At 35.5% G+C, this 23,901-nt stretch overlaps 1 protein-coding gene across 5 annotated transcripts in view; it reads left to right on the top strand.

Annotated features, from left to right (window-relative positions):
* LOC135205792 (inositol polyphosphate 5-phosphatase E-like) overlaps nt 1–23,901 on the top strand; it is a 633,907-nt gene that overhangs the window by 470,074 nt on the left and 139,932 nt on the right. For all 5 annotated transcript variants that reach the window (XM_064236969.1, XM_064236962.1, XM_064236954.1 and 2 more), the window contains 2 exons: nt 5,429–5,539; nt 21,584–21,695. In XM_064236969.1, coding sequence (XP_064093039.1) covers nt 5,429–5,539; nt 21,584–21,695 — 223 coding nt within the window. The remainder of the gene's footprint in view (nt 1–5,428; nt 5,540–21,583; nt 21,696–23,901) is intronic.

The raw sequence follows: 23,901 nt of genomic DNA, 5'->3' as shown, positions 1-23,901 counted from the left end.
TTTTCTATTAACAAATTGAGTCCAAAAGGGGTTATGGAGAAGTCAGAGCAAGTGTTACCTAAGAAAATGCCCTTCTAAAATTCTTATTTGAATATATATATATATATATATATATATATATATATATATATATATATATATATATATAGATATAATATATATGATATATAATACCTATATATATATATATATATAGTATAAAACATATATTATATATCATATATATATATTATATATATATATATATATATATATATATATATATATATATACAAACTATAATTATGCAGCAAAAAATGCTTCTATATATATATATATATATATATATATATATATATATATAGATAGTATATGTATGTATATATATATATATAGATATATATATATATATATATATATGTAGTATATATATATATATATATATATATATATATATATATATATATATATATATATACACACACACACACACACACATACAATGAAGGCAGGGGAAGCACACCAACAGGTCAAGGAACTCATATTTATTAAGTTGCAACGTTTATAAATATGAGTTCCTTGCCCTGTTGGCGTGCTTCCCCTGCCTTGATTGTATAGTTGGGTTTAGAGAAACCTCCGCATGTTCGAAACTTTGCCGTTCTCTAAACAATTTGATTCATCTATGTATGATTCTCTCCGGTATATTAAGCTTTCTTGATAAATCTCTAAGAGAAACTTGCACCGAATGCAAGCAATAATTGTCTCGCTCAGCCAGGGATGCTTCTTAGACCGATAAATGACACATTGTCATTAGTTTCCCGCACACATAACGACATTAAAAGCATGAGAGTGAGGTTGCATGTTCACACTGATAGGTTTTCATTTTTTTTTAATTTGACAGCATTTTGTGAGTTTCCAATGTTTTCTGTAGAATGTAACAAATGGAATCAATTACCTTCAGCTTAATATGGAAATGATAATGTAAGGACTATGTTAATGTGATACTACCAGTGATAGGTCTTTCAGTGGTTGTGATATGACGTTTTTTATCACTTCCTTTCGTTCACATCAATTTTGCTATATTGAATATAGTTTTTCACAATATCATTTGTTTTTTTTAAATGTCATTACATAACCCTTCTTCCATCTTTGAAAAGAAAAATAGATTAATAAGACATGAATCGTGCGTCAGGCAGGTGATCGAAAAATTATGAAACTACCACCACTAGTTTTTTTTTCATCTGTCCCCCCTGTTTGGTGCTTGAGCATGGTAACACTGCGTCTCATGTTTAAATAGTTGCGCTATGTGTAAGTTTTAGGTAAAAGGATATCTGGGTGTACATTTGCAACTGAAAAGTGTTTTAATTGTTTACTGTATGCAAATTACACAGTTATTATTCGAAATAGGTTATTGTTATTATTGTTGAATGTAAGCTGCTTTTTTGGGGTGGCGAATGGAACAGCCAGAGACAGTGGCGGAAAAATTGCTTCTCTCGCTGTTCACTATGGCAACAATAATATATTGACTTTATGAAAATTAAAAGTATATACTGATATACTTATGTGTATTGAAATAACACGTAGCAGAGTAGGTGTGGTCCAATAAAGTTGACATCTTGTTGTAGTGAACAGCGAGAGAAGCAATTTTCCCGCCACTTTGTCTGGCTGTTCCATTCGCCACCGAAAAGGCAGCTTACATTCAACAATAATAACAATATCCTATTTTGAATATTAACGGTGTAATTTGCATACAGTTAATTATTAAAAAACTTTTCAGTTGCAAATGTAAACCCAGATATCCATTTATTTACCTAAAACTTACACATAGCAGCGTTACCATGCACGAGCACCACAGGCGGGTGGACAGATGGAAAAAACCGAGTATAGTTTCAGAGTGTGTACATACAATGATGAAATATATATTGGCAAATAAGGTCATGAAATTTTACATGCAAACATATACACGAGATTCTTGCTGCGTTGATGGATGCGTTACATGATTGTAATTAATGGGTAAAGAAGACATCTTTACAATGACACTGACACAAGTAAAATGTTTTCCGTGGATAAAAATTGTTTAAGAAAGGGGACATGTTAATTAATTATGTTAGATTTCCAAAATATTGCAGTAATTGGAAATACAGTAATGGAAAATTACGAGACATTTGATTCTCATCTAGATCGAAATTTGAATTTTGGTGGGCTGATTTGAATTCTCATCTAGGTAGAAATTTGAATTTTGGTGGTTATTGTTATCATTTCAAATAACAAACCGTGAAAGCCACTTCTCCAGAATATGAGCTCTCAAAAGACTTAGTATCACAGCTGTATCTTTTATCATTATTGCTCTGCAGATGCATGAGGTTCCTCACCCACCCACCTCCAACCACATCCACATCCCTTGAACACCAAAACTAGATATCTGGATCTCCGGAATGGTGGAATGGATTTCAATTAAATTTGGCACAATTACAGACCTTAGTAGAAAACCTCCTAAGCCAGTGTTTTATCCCGGTCGATTGAGTTATAAAGTGCTAAAGTCGGGGTTTGTGTGTATTCTGGGAGGCTGGGCTTTACTAACTGCCACGTTAGGCAGTTAATAGTATCTAAATCCAAACTTACAGAATAGCCAAACCTCTTGCAGCTTCTACTCCCCATTCATGGTTTATCTATCATTCCTTCATGCAGACAGCTTTACCAAAATTTTATGTCATGTTATTATGGAGTTAAAGTTGCTATAAAAATATTTTGATAATCCTGTATATTAAAGGCATCTGCTTGAGTGGTATATGCATAGATATAAAAGCCTAGATGCCGCATCGGGCGCTAGCTGAATAGGCTGGCGCACGTCATCAGGCCCTCCATCTTGGGGCGGTAATTCAAACAATGCAGCAGGCTGCAGTATATGACGTTTTTTCGCCACTATTCGCTTAATATTGCACGGATTTTCTTGTCTGATGGCTCGTTACAAAGCTTACATAATTCCCTACAAGGATCTAATAAAATAAAGTTGTTCCTTATTGTTTGAAAGTTAACTTGCAATGACTTTGTTTTAGCAGGTAGGGGGAAGGAGGGGGCTAGTTGTACACAAATATTAATATTTACCCATAACTATTGCTGTAATCAATAATTTGAAATGCTGTGATAAGACAGCCTACGAAAAAAAATGGTTAAAACAATATTGTTTAAGGTCCATTAGGTCAATAGGGTAAAATGTTGGACACTAATTTGATGTTTCTAGATTTCTTTCACTGCATTATAGCTATGTAATATTAGTGTTAATCTGGTCCTTGTAATAAGAACTAAATGGCCAAGCAAGGCACATAATGAGTTTTTGTTGATGTTTTGATATAGCCTGCTGATTTCATATCAATGCATATAGATTATCATTACAATGTAGTATCATTAAACTGTTGGAAACAGCAATGAAAAAAAAACTTGTTTAAATTGCTGGGAATATTTATAAATAAATGCACAGATGTACAATAAATGTTATATATACATTCAATGTAAGAACAAATATCATGAAAATAAATCATTGTGCAATACATTTTGAGAGTTGTTACTTCAAAGTATAGGCTTAATGACCCATAAGGCCACCCACAGCTTTAAATTTATACATGTGTGACCAAACCAATGAACAGTTAGCTGAAAAAAAATTAGACTGGCCTTATGATTGTGGTCTAGGCTGAAAGGCTCGGTGGGGGGGGGGGGGGGGGGACGGTTACTATGACCGGGTATACAGAGTTGCTCGTCAGGATTGGCTCATTTTGGCAATTTTGGTCTATAGAAGTATAGAGATGGCCCAGCCCCTTATCCCAAATAAGGTATAATAATTTGGGTCCTTGACAACACAGGTTTAGAGATGAGCTATATTGAACTGTTAATGCTTGCCATAATGATATATCTTAGTCTGAGCAAATTAAAGGTAGTTTTGTGAAAAATTTAAGTTCTATATAATTATTTCACCATATAAAATTAGGTCTAGAGATAGGTCACTTTTGCCACTAGACGAGGTCTCTTGATACCCGCTAAATTTTCCAAAGCCAGGTCTAGAGGTCAGAATTCACTGAGGAGCATCCCGTTCCAAAAAAATGGAAGAACCCCCACCCCACCCAGGCTCAAAGGAGCAGGCAGAGATGCAAAGGCTAGATAACACAGAAATCCTAGTTATTCTAGGGCCTACTGTAGTTTATTTTAGGCTCAACCCTACAGTTTTATGACTTAAACTTGTAGGCCTGTGCCAAAAATTATATTGGGGGATTTTTTAACAAAGCACTTCGAGAGACAAAGATTTTACTTAAGTTGCACAGATCCATAGCTGTAGGCCTACTTTAGTCATCTGTCTTATCACAGCATTTCAAATTATTGTTTACAGCAATAGTTATGGGTAAATATTAACATTTGTGTACAACTAGCCCCCTCCTTCCCCCTACCTGCTAAAACAAAGTCATTGCAAGTTAACTTTCAAACAATAAGGAACAACTTTATTTTATTAGATCCTTGTAGGGAATTATGTAAGCTTTGTAACGAGCCATCAGACAAGAAAATCCGTGCAATATTAAGCGAATAGTGGCGGAAAAACGTCATATACTGCAGCCTGCTGCATTGTTTGAATTACCGCGCCAAGATGGCGGACTTGTTGACGTATGTCCGGCCGGCCGATGCGGCATCTAGGCTTTTATATCTATGGGTATATGGACCAAGAATGGGCAGTAGAAGCTGCAGACTTCTAAATATCAACCAGGCTATTCTATAAGCGCCTTGATTTGGATGCTACAAATCATAGAACCTAGCTAAGGATGAAAATATAGACATGAAAACAGGCTGTAATCATATTTTGATGATATTTAAACAACTGCTGCAGCATCTTGTTTCAAGTATAGACCATGGAAGTGGAAGCAGAAGGTGCAGAAAGCAATGTCTCAACTAAAGGAAGATGGAAAAAACGAGATGTTAATACTTAAAATCAGGACAGTTGTTTATATTTAGACAGCAATTTCCAAGCCATAAAAGTAAAATTCTAACTTGGCAGGTGTTCGGAGCTGCTTGTTAAAAAGGGGAAAGTGAGAAAATGAGGCATATGTGAGAAAACCTCCAGTTACGGTGTTATGGCAGTGTCTGATTTTGTGCCACAATGTATACCTCTTTTTCAAGTCTGTATTGATATCTATCATAATATGGCAGTAGTGGCCAAGTTCCACCTTCAAGAAATGATGCATGTTCAAATTTCAATAACAAAGTTCATTACATACTGTGATTAGAGCTAACAGTGGAGGATGCATTTTATTACTTAGATGATGCTTCTGTAAATGAATTTTTTATTGACTGGGTCTATACTTTAATCCTTTAATGTAGAACACGGATTTTTTATTAACATATCAAATTAATTAGACTTTTTATCAGTGTTGTTTGTAAAGTGATTTTGAAGCACTTTTTTATTTTACAGGAACCACCAGTTAATCTAGAGGAATTTTTACTCCCTGAAGCAATGGAACGAGTACCTGACTTTTTTGTAATTGGTACTCAAGAATCTGGAGGGAGCCGATCTGAATGGGAAGTAAGTATTACCCTTCTGTGACCAGCTAATATAAATGACCCCATTTATATACTGTTGCTGGAAAGAGTAATTTAGGCCCAGATTAGACAGTCCTTCCTTACCCTTTACTTCAGCGTTAAAGTCTCACCCGTAACTATGTAATACTTTTTAGTTTTCTTCAATTATGTTGGCTTTCCCGTTGCTTTGATGTTAAATTTTTATTGATTTTCACAATCTACCTAAGTGCAGTTGTGATTCCTACTATTATGGTTACTAGGCAAAGAAAGGGAGTTCGTGAACTGCAATTTGTGCCTTTCCCTAGATATCCTAGATATACATATAAATCAGAAGTATTTATTACAGAAGTATTCTTTGGTGACAGCTGATTTGGTCACTGAAGCTTGTTATGAAAATAACTAACATGTATTATATATTAAACGAGAGGGGGAACCCTGACCGCTCACCTGGCGGAAGCCTCACTTTTTCTTTAAGCCACAGTCGACAAAATTTGAGTGGCTGGTTAGAGCAGTTTTATAAATGATAAAAAAAAATGCATATTACAGTGCTTTAAAATATCTGCCACTTGTTTCAACAAGAATACCTTTATATTGATAGTAGCCGAGTCACTCCTTATTAGTTGGCAAAGGTTGACTCCTATAAACTCCTATAAAGCCAGGCATTTTGTAGATGCAAGCAGCTGGTAGGGTCCTGTTCTAGTGTTTGGCTCCCAACACTGAACCTAATTCAGTGAAATATTCAGAGGAATCCTTTCTTTCCTGTTCAGCCTACAAGAAATCCACTAAATATTATTTATCAGTTTGTGTGAATAGTGATATTCCAAAAAATGTAGAGAGTTTCTAGCTAACTTTTTGTTCATTATATGTGTTGTCCTTTCCTTCGTTGTCCTTTCCTTCGTTGTCCTTTCCTTCAGTGGCAACCTCGTAGGAAATGAGGATGTGTAAGGCCTAGGGCTTTTGATTCATAATATATTGCCCATGTGTCAGATATTGGCACTCCCAATCGACCAAATCTGTCAAATCTAAAGAGGCCTTTGATTTTTATCCATGAAGTTCTTTCCAAAATCCGTTTGTTTTGCCTTGTGTATTAAACCTTGGCATGGGATGGCATGAATTTACATGCTTATACCTAAGTGATTATAATGTAAGGATGACTTATTAAATAAAAGGTGAGATAATTTTATCTTATCTTTTGAGGATTCATCTTCAATGCTTTCTTTTATCTAAATTTACATTATACCAATGGAATTTCCATAGGATCTGAGACCATTTAATACCTTGTTCAAAATTTCCTGCTTGTTTACTATCTGAAAATCATATTTTGAAAGAATGATAAATCTGCTTATCGTTTGGACATTTCTCTCCTTTTTATTAATATTTACCATGGAAAGAACGTCAGTCACTATCAAGCAACATTAAGCCAATATAGTATGATGAAAGGAACAAAAACATGATAGGATGGATCAGAGCTTACGTTATCATAAGGGGCACATAAAATAAAAAAATAAACGCAATGTTTCATCATAGATCTTTTTAACTTGAGCATGCCTTGGCATTTAATGTACAAACAAATAAAGAAAAGTCAATGGATTAGGTAATAGGATCTTACATAAATAAGTAAATTAATGTAAGCAAATGCTTTATCAATTTTAATACAAATACAAAATACATATGCAGTACATGCAGTATACATGCATACATATACATTTACATATACATATACTTGCATAACTGAATCACGAAAATTTGTAACATGATGAATATAAATAAAAGGAAAAGCCATGAAGGAAAGTGAAACAATGGAGTAGCGGATTAGCAGTACTCCATTGTTTCACTTTCCTTCGTGGCTTTTGCCTCTATATATATATATTATATATATATATATATATATGTATATATATATATATAATATATATATATGTATATATATCTATATATGATATATATATATATTTATATATATTTATATATATATATATATATATATATATATATATATATATATATATAAAGTGCACTACTGTAAACGATAGTAATTAAAATTGGAATGTGCAATAGAACAGTTGCGAGTGCTATGGAAAAGCTTCAAGATATCAGCGAATACTTCGGGTGGTTGAAGGCCACAAGCATATGAAGTAAAACCTTGTCAGAGCCTCAGAGGCGGCGAGAGTGCGGGTGTGCAAGTTGACGTAGCTGCTGATCGAGAGTTGTGTGATCGTGACTTCAGAAAATTGCAACATGTGTGTCTGTTCGTGAGCCAAACAGGACATGGTCACTGAACCTTCCAGAACAATTGAATGTGTTCCTATGTACGAACACCAGTGCTTCTTAGAGTGTAACATAATGAGACCGCTGACGAAAAGTCGCTATTCTAGAAAGAGAGGATTCCCGTGTTGAAGTGAAACGAGGTCCAGAGGGAAAGGGCAGAAGATCCATCCAGAAAGGTAAAAAGACTTTGTTAAACCGTTCAACATTTACAGATGCCCTGAGAGACACCGAAATGAAGTGAAAAACATTTTCCGATTACATGTTTATTTTCATTTTGTGCGTATCCCATTTTATTTTATTTCTGAAAATTGTGGTTTCACTTCACAGATGGATTCGAATGTCACTACATAAAATGAATTCTGTGACTGACACTTTTATCTCTTAGTTTTTTGGGAAAATAGAAATAGTGATTGAACTGATGGGCGAAGAGGTAATGTGCGACACGCTTAATCAAGGTGATTGTTGTGGGAATGATTGTGTTTCATGTTTTTGGGATTTCCAATTCATTTTCCTTGTTTTTTCATCTTAGTTTTTCCGGTGGAAACAACGACTCTAGTTTTGTATCTCAGAGTTTGGTTTTAGCTTAGATGATGCCAGTTCGCCATGGACACTCAAGGTAGGTTACTTACCGGATGGTCTTTTTTCTCTCCTTTTATTAGACAAGGTCAATTAAGCCCTTGTAACATATATATATATATATATATATATATATATATATATATATATATATATATATCATATATATATATATAATTATATATATCTATTATATATATATATTATATATATATATATATTCTATATAGATTATAATATATATATATATATATATATATGATATAATATAATATAAAATAAATACACTCATTCTTGCATATGCAGTCGTGGCTCTCTTTAGAGACACCAAATATCTTGAACTATTGTCATAGTTCCCTGAGTAAAATCCAAATTGTGACTGGATGACAAAACATTTTTTGAATGATCTTGTTCCTAGAAAGAATTTCTACCAAGGCAAGGAAGAAAGACTTAAAAAAAATATTCCTGTTTAACTCGGCGTAAGTCAGCCATGTATTTTCTTCAAGGTCGTTTGCCCAATTGTCTACTGTCATTATGAAATGAAGAAAAAAAAACAGGAAGCTGTTCATTTGGCATTTTTGCTTCATACTTATTCCAGTCTCTCTCTCTCTCTCTCTCTCTCTCTCTCTCTCTCTCTCTCTCTCTCTCTCTCTCTCTGTGCTGCGTCGCACGTATGTATCTTGTTTTTTTATGTATGGCTCTACCTTTGCTAGGAGTGTATGGAATCGGTGGCGGCCATGATGGACTGTGCTTACTCTCATTCTCATATTAGTTTCCATAATCATGTTCATAGCCATATTGTAGTTACGTGCTATTGTATGGCTCCTGTAAACATCTCTCCTATTTAGCTAATCTTCGCACCACATTCTCGTTTTTATACATACGCAAATTATTATGCAGCACAGCAGTTTCTTTTTCTGAGCAGTACTAGCCACCATGTTTTTCGTACAACACTCAACAAGGTACTGGCATCATCGGGCACGCCTACCCGTTCGTCAATTCTGCCGGGTGGACAACTCTCATGGGTAAGCCCGGCAGAATTTGCCCACCTACCATGCTCCCTGGCGGGCATGCCCGATCTTGTGGACAGGCCTGTAGATAAATATTATTTTGTTAATACAGGTTCTTCCACTTGTTTTTATTTCACTTCTAATACTTTCTGATATTCTTCCCAGAACTTTTATGTTCTGTTCAGATTCCTCCATAATTAGTTTAGGTATCCTGTTTAATATGTTGATTAACCATCCAAAAATTAATGCATAATCTTTTCTTTGTCCTAAATTTACTAATTAATTCCTTCACAATGGGAGATATCATTGATGAAATTCCATGGCTTCAAGGTAGAATGTTAATGTTTAGTGCTGAAGCTTTGTGACAGGCAACATTACTCTTCGACTGGGGATTCTCAGATCTAAGTATCTCTATACTTCTACGTTCTTTCTCATTGTTACTGTACACTTTCAGATTTCATGTACAGCTATACTCAGAACTGGTGCTTCATGATTGCATAGGATTTCATTCAGAATTCACTAACGGGCAACCTAACATGCTTCATATTTATCTATTATTTCAATGAGAAAACACGATTATTGCATACGATAAGGCGATAATATGTTCCATAAGTGTAAAATTTGTCATATATTTCAAATCTGTAAGAAAATATCACAAGTAGCCAAATTTAAAAATAAACACTTACGAAACAGTTTTTTCAAAACTTTCATTCACTCATTGCTGATGCATTTAACTAAAATGAAGTCAGTTCTATTGTTAATTAAAAGTCATAACATTGATATAACTTCCAAAGCAACCATAACACTGGACTGTTGTAAAATATTGATGCATTTTTCTGGTTAGAAAATAAAGGTTACAATTTTATATCGTGTATTTGGCAAGTGTGCCAAATACCTCCAGTTCATAAAATAAGATAATTTACCTTAATAGACCGGCAGCCCGGACCATTGAGATACAACGATCGAGATACCGACTGTAACCCCTACTGGTATTTAGGAGTAGACTTATAAACTGTGAAACTGGCCGTCTGCCGAAAATATATGGGTGGCTTACTTAACAAGCACCACTAATTGCTTGTTAGATTTTGGGTCTAGATCCAATGTATGAGATACCAGATGAAACTAATATATAATATATCTGCAGACTCTACTGATTACAGAATGACCAATGACAGACATTTTGGAGGGTGGGTTTCCCCTGACAGACGCACTGAAAAGGGCAGGTTAATTGGATCTAGATCCAACTTAGGAGATACCAAGTAAAATTTACACTACAATAGCGCTACACATCCTAGAATACTGTGGTGGTAATGACAGATATTTTGGTGGGTGGTTACCCCACTGACAGACGCCCCACAATGAGTGGGGAGGGGGAGGGGGAGACAGGATCTGCATCCAACATGGAGATACCAAGTAAAATTTATACTACAATAGTACTGCACATCCTAGAGTACTGCGGTGGTAATGACAGACATTTTATTGGGTAGTTACCCCCGACAAACAACCCACAACAAGTCGGGGGGAGGGGGAGGGGGAGGGGAGACAGGAACTGCTTCCAACATTGGAGATTCCAAGTAAAATTTGTACTACAATAGCACTGCCCATCCTAGAGTACTATGGTGGTAATGACAGACATTTTAGTGGGTGGTTACCCCCTGACAGAAACCCCACAACGAGTGAGGAGGGGGAGGGTGAGGGGGACAGGATCTGCATCCAACACTGGAGATACCAAGCAAAATTTTTACTACAATAGCACTTAATATCCTAGAATGCTGTGATGGTAATACTAGACATTTTAGTGGGTGGTTTCCCCCTGTCAGACACCCCACAACGAGTGGGGAGGGAGAGGGGGAGGGGGAGACGGGATCTGCATCAACATCGGAGATACCAAGTAAAATTTGCACTACAATAACACTGCACATCCTAGAGTACTGCAGTGGTAATGACAGGCATTTTAGTAGGTGGTTACCCACTGACAGACAACCCACAACGAGTGGGGAGGGAGAGAGAGAGGGGGAGACAGGATCTGCATCCAACATCGGAGTTACCAAGTAAAATTTGTATTACAATTACACTGAACATCCTAGAGTACTGTGGTGGTAATGACAGGCATTTTAGTAGGTGGTTACCCACTGACAGACACCCCACAACGAGTGGGGAGGGAGAGAGATAGGGGGAGACAGGATCTGCACCCATCATCGGAGATACTAAATAAAATTTATACTACAGTAGCACTGCAAATCCTAGAGTACTGTGGTAATGACAGACATTTTAGTGGGTGGTTACCCCTTCACCAACACCCACGATTAGGAGGGAGAGATGGGACACCTTGAAATGATTCAAAATCTATCATAGGCAATATTAACATTATAAATATGGTAATTATCTGAAAATCATGAGCCTGATAAAATGTAAAAGGCAAAAAATCAAGAAATGTTGTGATGTTTCAGGATAAGAATTACTACCGGAGTTAGTTTTTAAAATTCCTTTTGAAGTATGGAATATTTCACTTCATTGATTCCATCCCATCTATATAAAAAAACTATGTATGAGACTTACTAGGCCTGGTCTACTTTCTATAGTTTCACGCACAAACATATATAAATATATTATATATTATATATATATATATATTTATATATACACATATATATTATATAATATATATTATATTTATATATATTTTATTTATAAAATATTATTTAATTTTTTAAGATATTGTATATATATATAAGATATATATATATCATAATATATATATATATATATATATATATATATATCTCTATATATATATGGGATTCGCTTATTTATGAAGTCACGTGCATCTACTGTGATTTTTTAAGCTATATATATATATAATATATATATATATATATATATATATATATATATATATATATATATATATATATATATATGTTAGTAACACGTGAAGATTGTATATCAAGAGCCAGCAGGAAAGATGAAAAGCAGCTTTACCTAGCGCTTTCGTGTATTCTTGATACACTTCATCAGGGTACAATACATAAAAGAATGAAAAATAGCTTCGAAATATCAAAGGTAAACATAAAAACAAAAAAGTAAAATACAGAACAATCAAACAGCCTAGTCAAGAAGCAAATGGTCCACAGCCTAGAATTACACTTAAAGGACTGGAACTACTAAGCAGTCAATTATATAGTTACGAAGTTGTCAACAATACATTTCGTAAGCCAGTTATGTAGTTTATATTGTCCTGTCTGTTGCTAATATTAAAAACACTACTTGACTTATGTTTTATTATACTAGATTCTATAATGTTTCTTTTAATAATGTCTCTACAAAATAAAAGTTCCTTTGAATTGTTCCAATTAATTGCGTGATTAAAATTATTCATATGTAAAAAGAGAGCACTCGATGTACTTCCTACACGTACACAATATTTATATTGATTTAATCTTGATGCCAGTAGTTTGCTTCTTTGACCAATATATTTTTTATCACAATCTCTGCATGGAATTTTGTAAATGCAACCCGTTTGTAAATTTGGAGAGTTCCTTATTAAAATTGTTCTTACAGACTGAGTGTTACTAAAAACAACGTTAACATTAAAAACTTTAAACATTTTTGGCAAAGAAAGAAACCTGTTGTCAAAAGGTAAAACAAGCAAACTACTAGGGTCAAAAGCCTGTACATGGTCCACTGCATAAAATGTTTTCTTAGCCTTTCTTAAAGCAACATCAACTAAAAAGGCCGATATATACCTTACTCTATCGTGCTCTGTCTCTTACCTCTACCTGGTCTCTTCCACAACGAAATTACTTTTCTCCTCCAGTACTTCTCTAATCATTGCTTTCCTTCTAAGATCTTTTATAGAATTTTAAATAAACTACTCAATGAAAGGGTTTCTGAACAGCCTATTAGTTTTAAGGTCCCCAAGCTCCCTCTTTATGCCAGTTTCCCGTATCTGTTAAATGATAATTTTCGAAAAGAGTTTACCAAGATTGTGCATAGATATTTTGGAGCCGTAAATCTAAAATTTATTCCTGAATCCCAAGACCATTGGCTCGCTCTTCAAGTTTACAGATCAGCTCTGCCCTTTGATGACGTCGGGTGTCGTTTATGAATCCACTTGTCCCAGATGTAATCTGGGAAAATATGTGGGATCTACCCGGCGTCTTCTCAGGGTCAGGGCCGATTCCCATCGGGGCGCCAGTTACGGAACTGGGTGTAAATTATCTAACCCTGAAACATCTTATATAAGGAAGCACACTATTAAATGTAAAGCTACAGTCAAATACGAAGATTTTAAATTATTGGCCAAACAAGGGAACCCAACGAACTGTTGATTTTGGAGACTCTGAACATCAAACTAAGAGTTCCAACTTTAAACAACCATTCCTCTGCTGTCCCATTGTTTTTAGCCTAATTATTCTGTCATTCCTTGTGCCTCTTGACGTTGTTTACTTTTACTGTGTTTTTATCTTTGATGCTGAAAGGTTGGTTAAGTGTTGATCTGTTTTTGGCTGTGGTTTTGTGAATATATGACTTTTACTTTTTATGATATTTGTTATTACTTTTATGTTTGTGTAATTTAGCTGAAGTTTTTAAATGTTCTTCTCGTCATTTGTAAGTTGTTTGGTACTTCTGGTCTGTTTTAATCAAGTGTGGATGTAATTTAAGTATGAGAGTTGTAATTTTACCATTAAACTGATTTTACTTTTCAACTATTGGATCTTGTGATCAGCTCTTATTTTATGTTAACATATTATACTTTATTTTGTAGAAAAATCCATAAAGATGTGGCGATGTTGCCACGAAACGTAGGATTAAAGCACAGCGTGAATCTCTTCGTGTTCCTGCCCTTAATCTTCTTTATCATATATATATATATATATATATATATATATATATATATATATATATATATATATATATATGTAATATTGTGGAGTTATTACTTCACACAAGTAGTATTTTATCTGAATGGGGGGAGGGGGTCACAAGTGACAACAGCTACAAGTATGTGTGCTGAGCCATTTTTTAATAATTAAACCAGTCATATGGTGCCACTCTCATTTCCTCAAGACAAGTATTCTCGTTTTAATAGCGTTTTTGGTAATTTTCTTTTCTTGCCTATAGTTAGGGCACTGCAGCCATGTCGAGGTTCGTAGACCAATGTGTCTTACCATAACTGAATTGTTCTTTAGTTGCTAGGTTCGTGTGGATGAAATGAAATTTTTATCGGATATGGGAGTTCGATTGATATTCACAAGGAGATGATGTATCACAACACAAATAATTACTGGAAACGGAAATGTGAATGAATTGTTCAGGATAGGCTGACTATAAACATTAAAACATTTTCACCCATTCTATTCCCCCTCCCGAAGTTGACGATCATACAACTTGGAGCTCCTGACTCCCAAATTAAGTTGGCCTATAATATCATGTCAGTTATCTAGTAGTCCACTTATTTTAGGCTTCCTCACTCAAATTGATCTGTACGCTATCACCAAGAATCAGGTACCATTTATATTCAGGGAAGAAAATTTAAACTCGTATAAAAATTATACCTACGCAGTTTGATGTTTAAAGCCAGCTGAATGTGTTTGTCTCTTAACTTTTCGCCGGCACGCACCAAAGGCAGCCTACGTAATGTGTTTCAATACATTCTATCGATGGTGACTTTGACGACCTTTATTCGGTTAATTTTCTCCCTAGTAATATTTTTACTTTAATTGCTCATTATATCCAGTAGACAGGCTCTAACATCATATTATATCCTCACGTCTGTTCAATGTATTTACCATTGCTAATATGATTTATAAGTCTCCAACACAGTTATAAAAATCGGACAACCGAATGTGCAAATATGTCAGCTGTATGCAAGGCATAGGGCGTCAATCACTGAAGTAGCGATCTCCTTACCGAGAGTGACTTCGGAAGGCCATATTGAAAGGTCTCGGTCCAGCTCTTAGTACTATATTTTATTACTATTACTTTTTTTCATCTTTAATATTATTGTTATTATTTATATTATTATTCGACCCAATTTCACAGAGAAAAATTACCTTACGAAAACAGGCCTAAGCACTCCAACCATTGTGGTCAAGTCCTAAGCATCTGCTCTTGGATCTAAGCAGTGTTAAGCATAAATGGTTCCTGTGTAAATACAGGACTTTCTTTGCATACAGTAGCGAAGCACTAACTAAACAGTAATGTAATAAAATCACTAAACACTAACACTCACAATGAACTTACTCAGTAAGCACTCACACTTGCATACACACACACACTTAACATACACTCACACACACACTCACTTAACATACACTCACACACACACTCATTTAACATACACTCACACTCAATAACACAAAACACTCTGAATACCCAACACTCACTAGGCACTCACTATACACTAAATGCTCACTAAACACTTAAAACACTAAATTCACTAAATACTCATTATACCCCAAACACTCGGTAAACATTCACTAAACAGTCACTTAATCCTAAACATTAATTAAACACTAAACATTCACTAAACCCTAAGCACTCATTAAATACTAAATGCTTACCAAACCCTAAATACTTATTAAATACTAAACAGTGAATGAACATCCACTCATTAAAAACTCAATAAACACTTACACACTAAACACTTGCTAAACACTAACATTCACAAGACATTCACTAAACGCTCACTTCACATTCGCAAAACATTCACTAAAACCCTAAACACTCACTGTATACTAAAACGAAATATTCACTAAACACTACCATTCACAAGACATTCACTAAAACGCTCACTTAACATTCACAAAACATTCACTAAAACCCTAAAGACAAAACATTCACTGAATACTGACATAATAAACATTCAATAACATTCACAAAACATTCACTAAACCCTAAAGACTCAGTAAACACTCACTAAACCCGGAACATTCATCAAACACGTACTCATAAACATTCATTAAACGCTTACTCATTTAACCCTAACTATTCGTTAAACACTTACTCATGAAACATTAACGATAGAAAAATTCACAATCGCACTAATTTTTCATTTCTCTTGTTTTCTTTACATTAATGCTAGGTGATTATTTCTTTGGTCTTATATTTATTCATAATCTTCTTGAGAGAATGGAATTGTTCGAAATAACTTGGTGTGTGGACAGATTGTTTAAAAATCAGAGATCCTCTGTGTCCTTCCTCAGCCAGGTGTATTATATCTGACGAATTTTACACCACCCGAAAAAAAATAGACTATAGTAACAACAATATTCATTCATAAAACTGATAATACAAAAATGTATCCATGATTTTATTAGTATGAAAGTCAGTTGAAACCAAAAGAAGGTAGTCCTTCGATAAAAACAAAACGAGAAGGCTATAGCGTATATATTACATATGTATTAATATCTATTTAATGGGTGCGTATTACTCTACTTAACAAATGTTATGTACGTACATAGACATTTTACAACGATAACTCTAATATGATATGAACTTACATGCTACTTTACAGTGCCACTCTTCCAGCCACTGCTACATTAATTTTCATCTCGTAAACAAAGCTAAAGCGAGTACTATAATTGAACTCAGTTGCTTGCTTGACAAAATAATAATATGACCGAATTATTATGGGCCTACAGATGACTGTTATTTTTTATATGAAACAAATAAATAATTTTTGTGTTAAATAAATACAATGGATATAGAAAGCATAAAAATATTTGTTAAATATATCACGATAATGTATAATACGGGTCAATAGTAGCCTACTATACTAGTCTAGGCATTAATCATCAGGGCGTGCCCTTCCCCCTGCCCACCTGTTAGGGTGTCTGTCAGGGGGAAACCACCCACTAAAATGTCTGTTATTACCATCACAGCATTCTAGGATATGAAGTGCTATTGTAGTAAAAATTTTACTTGGTATCTACAATGTTGGATGCAGTTCCTGTCTCCCCCTCCCCCTCCCCACTCGTTGTGGGGCGTCTGTGAGGGGGTAACCACCCACCAAAATGTCTGTCATTACCACCACAGTATTCTAGGATGTGTAGCGCTATTGTAGTGTAAATTTTACTCGGTATCTCCTAAGTTGGATCTAGATCAGGGGGAACCCACCCTCCAAAATGTCTGTCACTGGTCATTCTATAATCAGGCGTCTGCATATATATTATATATTAGTTTCATCTGGTATCTCATATATTGGATCTAGACCCAAAATCTAACAAGCAATTAGTGGTGCTTGTTAAGTAAGCCACCCATATATTTTCGGCAGACGGCCAGTTTCGCAGTTTACGAGTCTACTCCTAAATACCAGTAGGGGTTACAGTCGGTATCTCGATCGTTGTATCTCTATGGTCCGGGCTGCCGGTCTATAATTACTGTCGGAATTTTCCAATTCCTCATCATTGGCCGGGACGTCTTTTGAAAGTTGGCTGGCTTGATTTCCGAGAGGAATTGAGTATTATCACTGATTAATTCCAAAAAACATATATTAACCAGAGTATTGTTTGAAATGCATGGTCCCCATACCAGGATGTTTGACCCACTCTTTGACGTTTTTCCAGAGTCGCTCAACAGTGTGTATGGAAACTGCGGATTATTTGGATCCATGAAATTCTCACTGTGGTTCACCTTCGCCACTTGGTGAATGAAGCCTTCTTCTGCAAGGGTCCTGTAGGCTACCCACATATCACTCATAACAAAAGATTAATGGAGGGTAGCTGCATGCCTTTCTTTGTGAAGAGGGACCAGGAACATCTTTTTGGAGACGCTCTTTCCCCAAAAAGCTAAACATTATTCAAATGTCTCCTTCTCTCATATTTCCTTTTTCCGAAAAGGTCTTGTGTATTTCAGCAGTGATCCCCAGACCACCGATTGGTTCTTGATTATTTAGCCATCTTACGGAAAATTTAGAACAAAAACTGCGCCAGTGCAAGAACTTACGCACAGTATCGTGGTTGAAAGATTTGCCAAGCCATTGGTTAACAAATAAACCCATTTCCCATGAGGGTAAGTAAGTATTGTTAAAAAAGTGCCTTTGTATAGACTGCCGCTATGAGAGCATTGCCACCTTTACTTTGTTAAGGACCTTTGCTAGACTGATGCTAAAGACCATTGCCGCCTTTTCTTTGTATTTTCGATCGTTATATATTGTACACAAAATTTATAGCGATCACTACGATGTGCGCACTATTGCAACTAGGGCAAATTACTTCCTTGGGCCAAACTCTGAGACTGCAAATACCCGATAAAATGTTCACTCTGTGAATGGAAATTTTGAATGAATAGCTACTAATTGTAATGACAATTATTACAAGCTGCCTTTACAGTAGTCATACTTAAAACTAACGTTGATCTAAATATTCAAATGAAAGTGCGATACAGTCCTAATGACGTGTTTAAAAAAAAAAAAACCGGGCAACTCAGTAGTCTGGGAGGGACTTCCAAAAACTGGGGAACTCAATAGTCTGGGAGGGACCTAAAAAAAAATGGGGAATTCAATAGTCTGGGAGGGACCTAAAAAAAAAATGGGGAATTCAGTCTGGGAGGGACTAAAAAAAATGGGGGAATTCAATTGTCCTGGGATGGGACCTAAAAAAAATGGGATTCAATAGTCTGGGAGGGACCTAAAAAAAAAAAGGGGAATTCAATAGTCTGGGAGGGACCTAAAAAAAAATGGGGAATTCAATAGTCTGGGAGGGACCTAAAAAAAAAATGGGGAATTCAATAGTCTGGGAGGGACCTAAAAAAAAAAAAAAAAAAAAAAAAATGGGGGAATTCAATAGTCTGGGAGGGGACCTAAAAAAAAAAAAAAAAAAAAAAAAAAAAAATATGGGGGGGGGAATTTTCAATAGTTCGGGAGGGACCTAAAAAAAAAAAAAAAAATGGGGAATCAATAGTCTGGGAGGGACCAAAAAAAAAAAAAAAAAAAAAATGGGGAATTCAATAGTCTGGAGGGACGTAAAAAAATACGGGGTAATTCAATAGTTCGGTGAGGGACTTAAAAAAATACCGGGGAATTCAATAGTCTGGGAGGGACTTAAAAAAATACCGGGGAATTCAATAGTCTGGGAGGGACTTAGAAAAAAACCAGGGAATTCAATAGTCTGGGAGGGACTTAGAAAAAAAACCAGGGAATTCAATAGTCTGGGAGGGACTTAGAAAAAACCAGGGAATTCAATAGTCTGGGAGGGACTTAGAAAAAAAACCGGGGAATTCAATAGTCTGGGAGGGATTAGAAAAAAAAACCAGGAATTTCAATACGTCTGGGAGGGTCTTAGAAAAAAAACCGGGAATTCCAATAGTCTGGGAGGGACTTAAAAAAAAACCAGGGAATTCAATAGTCTGGGAGGGACTTTAGAAAAAACCAGGGAATTCAATAGTCTGGGAGGGACTTAGAAAAAAACCAGGGGAATTCAAATAGTCTGGAGGGACCTTAGAAAAAAAAACCAGGGTATTCAATAGTCTGAGCGACTTAGGAAAAAAAACCAGGGGATTCAATAGTCTGGGAGGGACTTAGAAAAAACCGGGGAATTCAATAGTCTGGGAGGGACTTAAAAAACCCGTGCCTGCTGGGAACAATCCCATTTATTGGACAAGTTGAATGCATGGGGAGAATTTCAGCCAAACTGTCAGCAACAAATGCACAAACTGGAGCGATTTCAGGAGGGGGTAAGATGAAGTTGAGACAGAACAGTTTGACTGAAGAGTGAAAATTCAGATTTTTAAAAAATAAATTCATCATAAAAGTAAATTTTGGTTTGCGACTAGTGGTATTGGAGTTCAAAATGTTAGTTTTGATGAGCTCTACATAGCTGTGTAGGTTATATAGCTCTATCGTATATAGATCACTAGAACACCATTATCGGTATTACAACTTGCATTTCCTTAATTTCTCCTTAAGCTTAGCAACTATTTCAGGATTTTCAAAACATTCTCCAAGATCATGGTTTCATTAAATGCACATATGTCCATCATTTTAACAGATACCCATGCTGCCGACGTCATTCTGCCAAATGCCTAGATAGCTTGTGCTTAAAAAGACAAATTAAACTCTTAGTTCAAGCGACTGTGACTGCTATCAAGGTAGACCACTGATACAACTCTGGGAACTTACACTTCTACTGGTCGAACTGAAGTTGGCCAGTGCAACCACCTAACTCAACCGGAAAGACTTCTTTTTTCAGCTGCCATCTTTAAGTTTCAACAACTACTCATGCACTTCTTCTTCCTCCTACCTCTCCACCTCCTACTTCTACTTCTTCCTCCAACCACAATAATTTAAAATTTTATTCACCAGCCCGCTCATGATAATTTGCACTTTGACAAATCGTAACTTGTAAAAGTGGCTTGATGCTAGTTGACAGGGGAAAGCGGCTTCTTCCTGTCTTTCTTTCAGTGATCAGCGGGAAACCCTGACAATGTCATCAGACGATGAACCCAAGAGATAATAGAAAATAAAACCGCCACACCTAAATTCAGATGGCATCAGCTGAAAGCAGTAATAAATTTGCTCTTCTCTTAAACTTTTGGAAATCAGAAAACTACAACTGCACTAGGCAACTATGTCGTGCCACATTTTAATTGTAGCCGAAACTCTTAGCAAATTTTTCACTGGGAAAGTAATGGAACATTTCATAAATTCTCTTGCCATAATGTTGAAAGACATTCAAGTTTTTCTGAATATTTTGCCTTTGATGATACCATAATTCTTGTATTTTTATAGTATTAATTATTCATTGTTTTTGTTTTCGCATCATTAGGAATATAGCTTGATGTCAGTGACTTCTGAAGCTGTGTCGATAAAATACGTTTAGTAATCAGTTATTCATATGCATAATTTTAGTTGTTTCGTTGCATATCAAGTAACATACATATTACTCTTGTATGGGAAGAGGCTTTTGCTTAAGAAACGATCTGCATATTGGGGAGAGAAGCAGCAGCTTTAGCAAATAAGTATGTAATAATATCAGTTTGTTAAATTGTCAATCTGATGTATGGTAGTTTGTGGTACTTTGTGAGCAATATTTATCTGTTTGTGTATTTTCATCGTGTAATGACTAGCATTAATCTTTTGTATTTGGCTTACAGTTATATAAATAATCAGTTACACAGTATTGTCTCCATTCATTACTTCATATAAGTAAAATGTGTGCACGTTTTTAGCCATATTTTTTCTTTATTTTCAGGTTCGTTTACAGGCTACAATTGGTCCTTCACATGTCCTTTTTACTTCAGCTGTTTTTGGTGTCTTACATTTAATTGTATTTATGAGGAGGGATCTCTTGTGGTTCTGCTCAGGTCAGTAGAGCAGGTTCTTGCTATAATTATTTTAATTATATATACACTTATTTTTACTGAGAGACACATGATATGAAACACTAAAATAGGATCTACTGCGATATCTGTTTTGACTTGTCTGTCTCAGAACTGAGTAATAATTGTACGTGGTTTAGCTCACATGAACGAGAATTAGTATTAGTAGTGATTCAGGCTGTGAGGATGTCAGTGTCTTTGTTAACAGGCTTCATCTTCAGTTTGGATTCAGTATTATAGTGGACGGGGGATTAATTTATCCCACCTTTCATTTTTTGTGATGCTATCGTAGTCTTTGTACTCACTTGAGGATACTTTACTTGGGGGAAAGTATTGTATCGTTATCTTTCTGAAGGCCAAAATATGATTTATTTTGCTTGCAAGGTTAGTGTTTTTTGGATCATGATGTGCATATGTGAAGTGTTGGTGGTGAAGCTCTAAACATGTCATGAAAATGTTCATAAATTACTAACCTGCAATATTGCAGTACAGTTGCCGAAAGTAACCATCTTGCAATGGCAGACAAAGCGGTCAATGAATAATGCAATTGGTATCACAGGGCAATGGATGTCATACTAGGGTTAATTCCTGACTACTGTGGAAAAATATCACCAACATTGAAATGGATATGTTGCCCTAAATAAAGTCTTATTGTAAAAACAAGACAGGGATTTTCTGCAACTTCCTTAAATCGAAAAACAACCAACGAGCTGTATCCATCAAACCAAATGAGGATATCAAAGTATATATCAAAAGAGCAAAAAAAAAAAAAATGCGAAATAACCTCTACGTTTATAGCTCCTCATCTGTTACTTTTTGTAATTCAAATATTTACGAATATTTAATAGTTCTATTTCAATTAGTTTTGCTTGCTTGATCATTGTGGTAAGATACTCTTCTTATTGACTTGGGAATAGAAATTACTCTATAGAAACTTACAAAAAGGACCAAAGTTATTCAGAGAAAGAAAATTTTTAAGATAAAATTATTTTGATATTTAGCTGCTGTTAGGTGCGATCGGCATACAAAATAACACTTGGCTAAACCGTCAGGACCGTTTCTGTAGTCACCAGCTTCCCATCAAGTGGCATTGGAAGATTTTCTTTCTTGTCAAAATCTCGATGCTCGTCTGGTGAGATGTGGGAGGCTGGGTGGGTTTCCACTTGAACAGTAGCTAAGTATCCAAATAATTTTATCATAAAAGTTTGAATTATTTAGAACTAATCTTATTTACTGTTAAAGTTAGGCTACCCACATTGAATAAATATGATGGTTTACTGCAGACAGAGAAAATAAAATGAATCAAAAGCTATTAATGAATGGAAAAAATCTAAACATTCCTGCCTGTTATGTGATCCTTACTGTAAGTACTGTTGCCAGACATTGGAACTGCAGCAGGGTAAATGGACTCTATCTTGTAGGGAACTAGTGACTCCTGTGCCTAAGTCTAAAGCCCTTACTTAACCAACAGTTCAAAACTAAAACACAATTACCTTTAGATACGAAGGTGAGCTTCTCCTATACACCAGTCTGTGCCTTCATGCTCCCAAACTTCAACAGCAGGATTTCCTAACAACTAATGATCAGCAACGATAGGACCAAGGGCTTTACACATCTCATGCTAAATTTGAAAGTTTCACAAATAAAGTTATGCAAAAACAGTTACGTTTCCACTGAGCTATATTGATAACCTTCTTTAGAGAAAAGTTGTGACTGATATTAAAAGACTTTCACGAGGCTTTATTTTAAAAAGCGGCAGAAGCCCAGGAATTAACTCCGTGCATTGACTTGAGCATTCTTGAACAAAGGAGTGTTTGGCTTCCTAGCAGCACAAAACAAATTCTCAACTGACCACTGATATTGACACAGTCTAACACTGGAGGGCCTTCTAGGCTTAAGGATTGTATCCCTGGCCCCTCTAGAAAAGCATCGAGCTTTTCCAGAGATGATTGACAAATCTCCACAGGGTCAGGTGAAGCATGTGGAGGTTTAATAGGATCTTAACAAATAAGATTGTCTGAAAAAATCTTTCCTGAACAGAAGGTGAGGAATATCTACTGCCGGGAAAGGAGCCACCAAGGCTCTATTAATATCATCTGTGTTCTGCAAAGCTCTTAGGTTGTTGTGTATTTCCTCAAAATAGCAAACAGCAATATAGCAGTCAACCACTCTTGAAGAAAGGCATCGACTG

The sequence above is a fragment of the Macrobrachium nipponense genome, chromosome 11, assembly GCF_015104395.2.
Source record: "Macrobrachium nipponense isolate FS-2020 chromosome 11, ASM1510439v2, whole genome shotgun sequence".
Classification (NCBI taxonomy): Eukaryota; Metazoa; Arthropoda; class Malacostraca; order Decapoda; family Palaemonidae; genus Macrobrachium; species Macrobrachium nipponense.
Note: the sequence above shows the minus strand (reverse complement) of the source record. Positions and strands in the feature narration are given on the sequence as shown.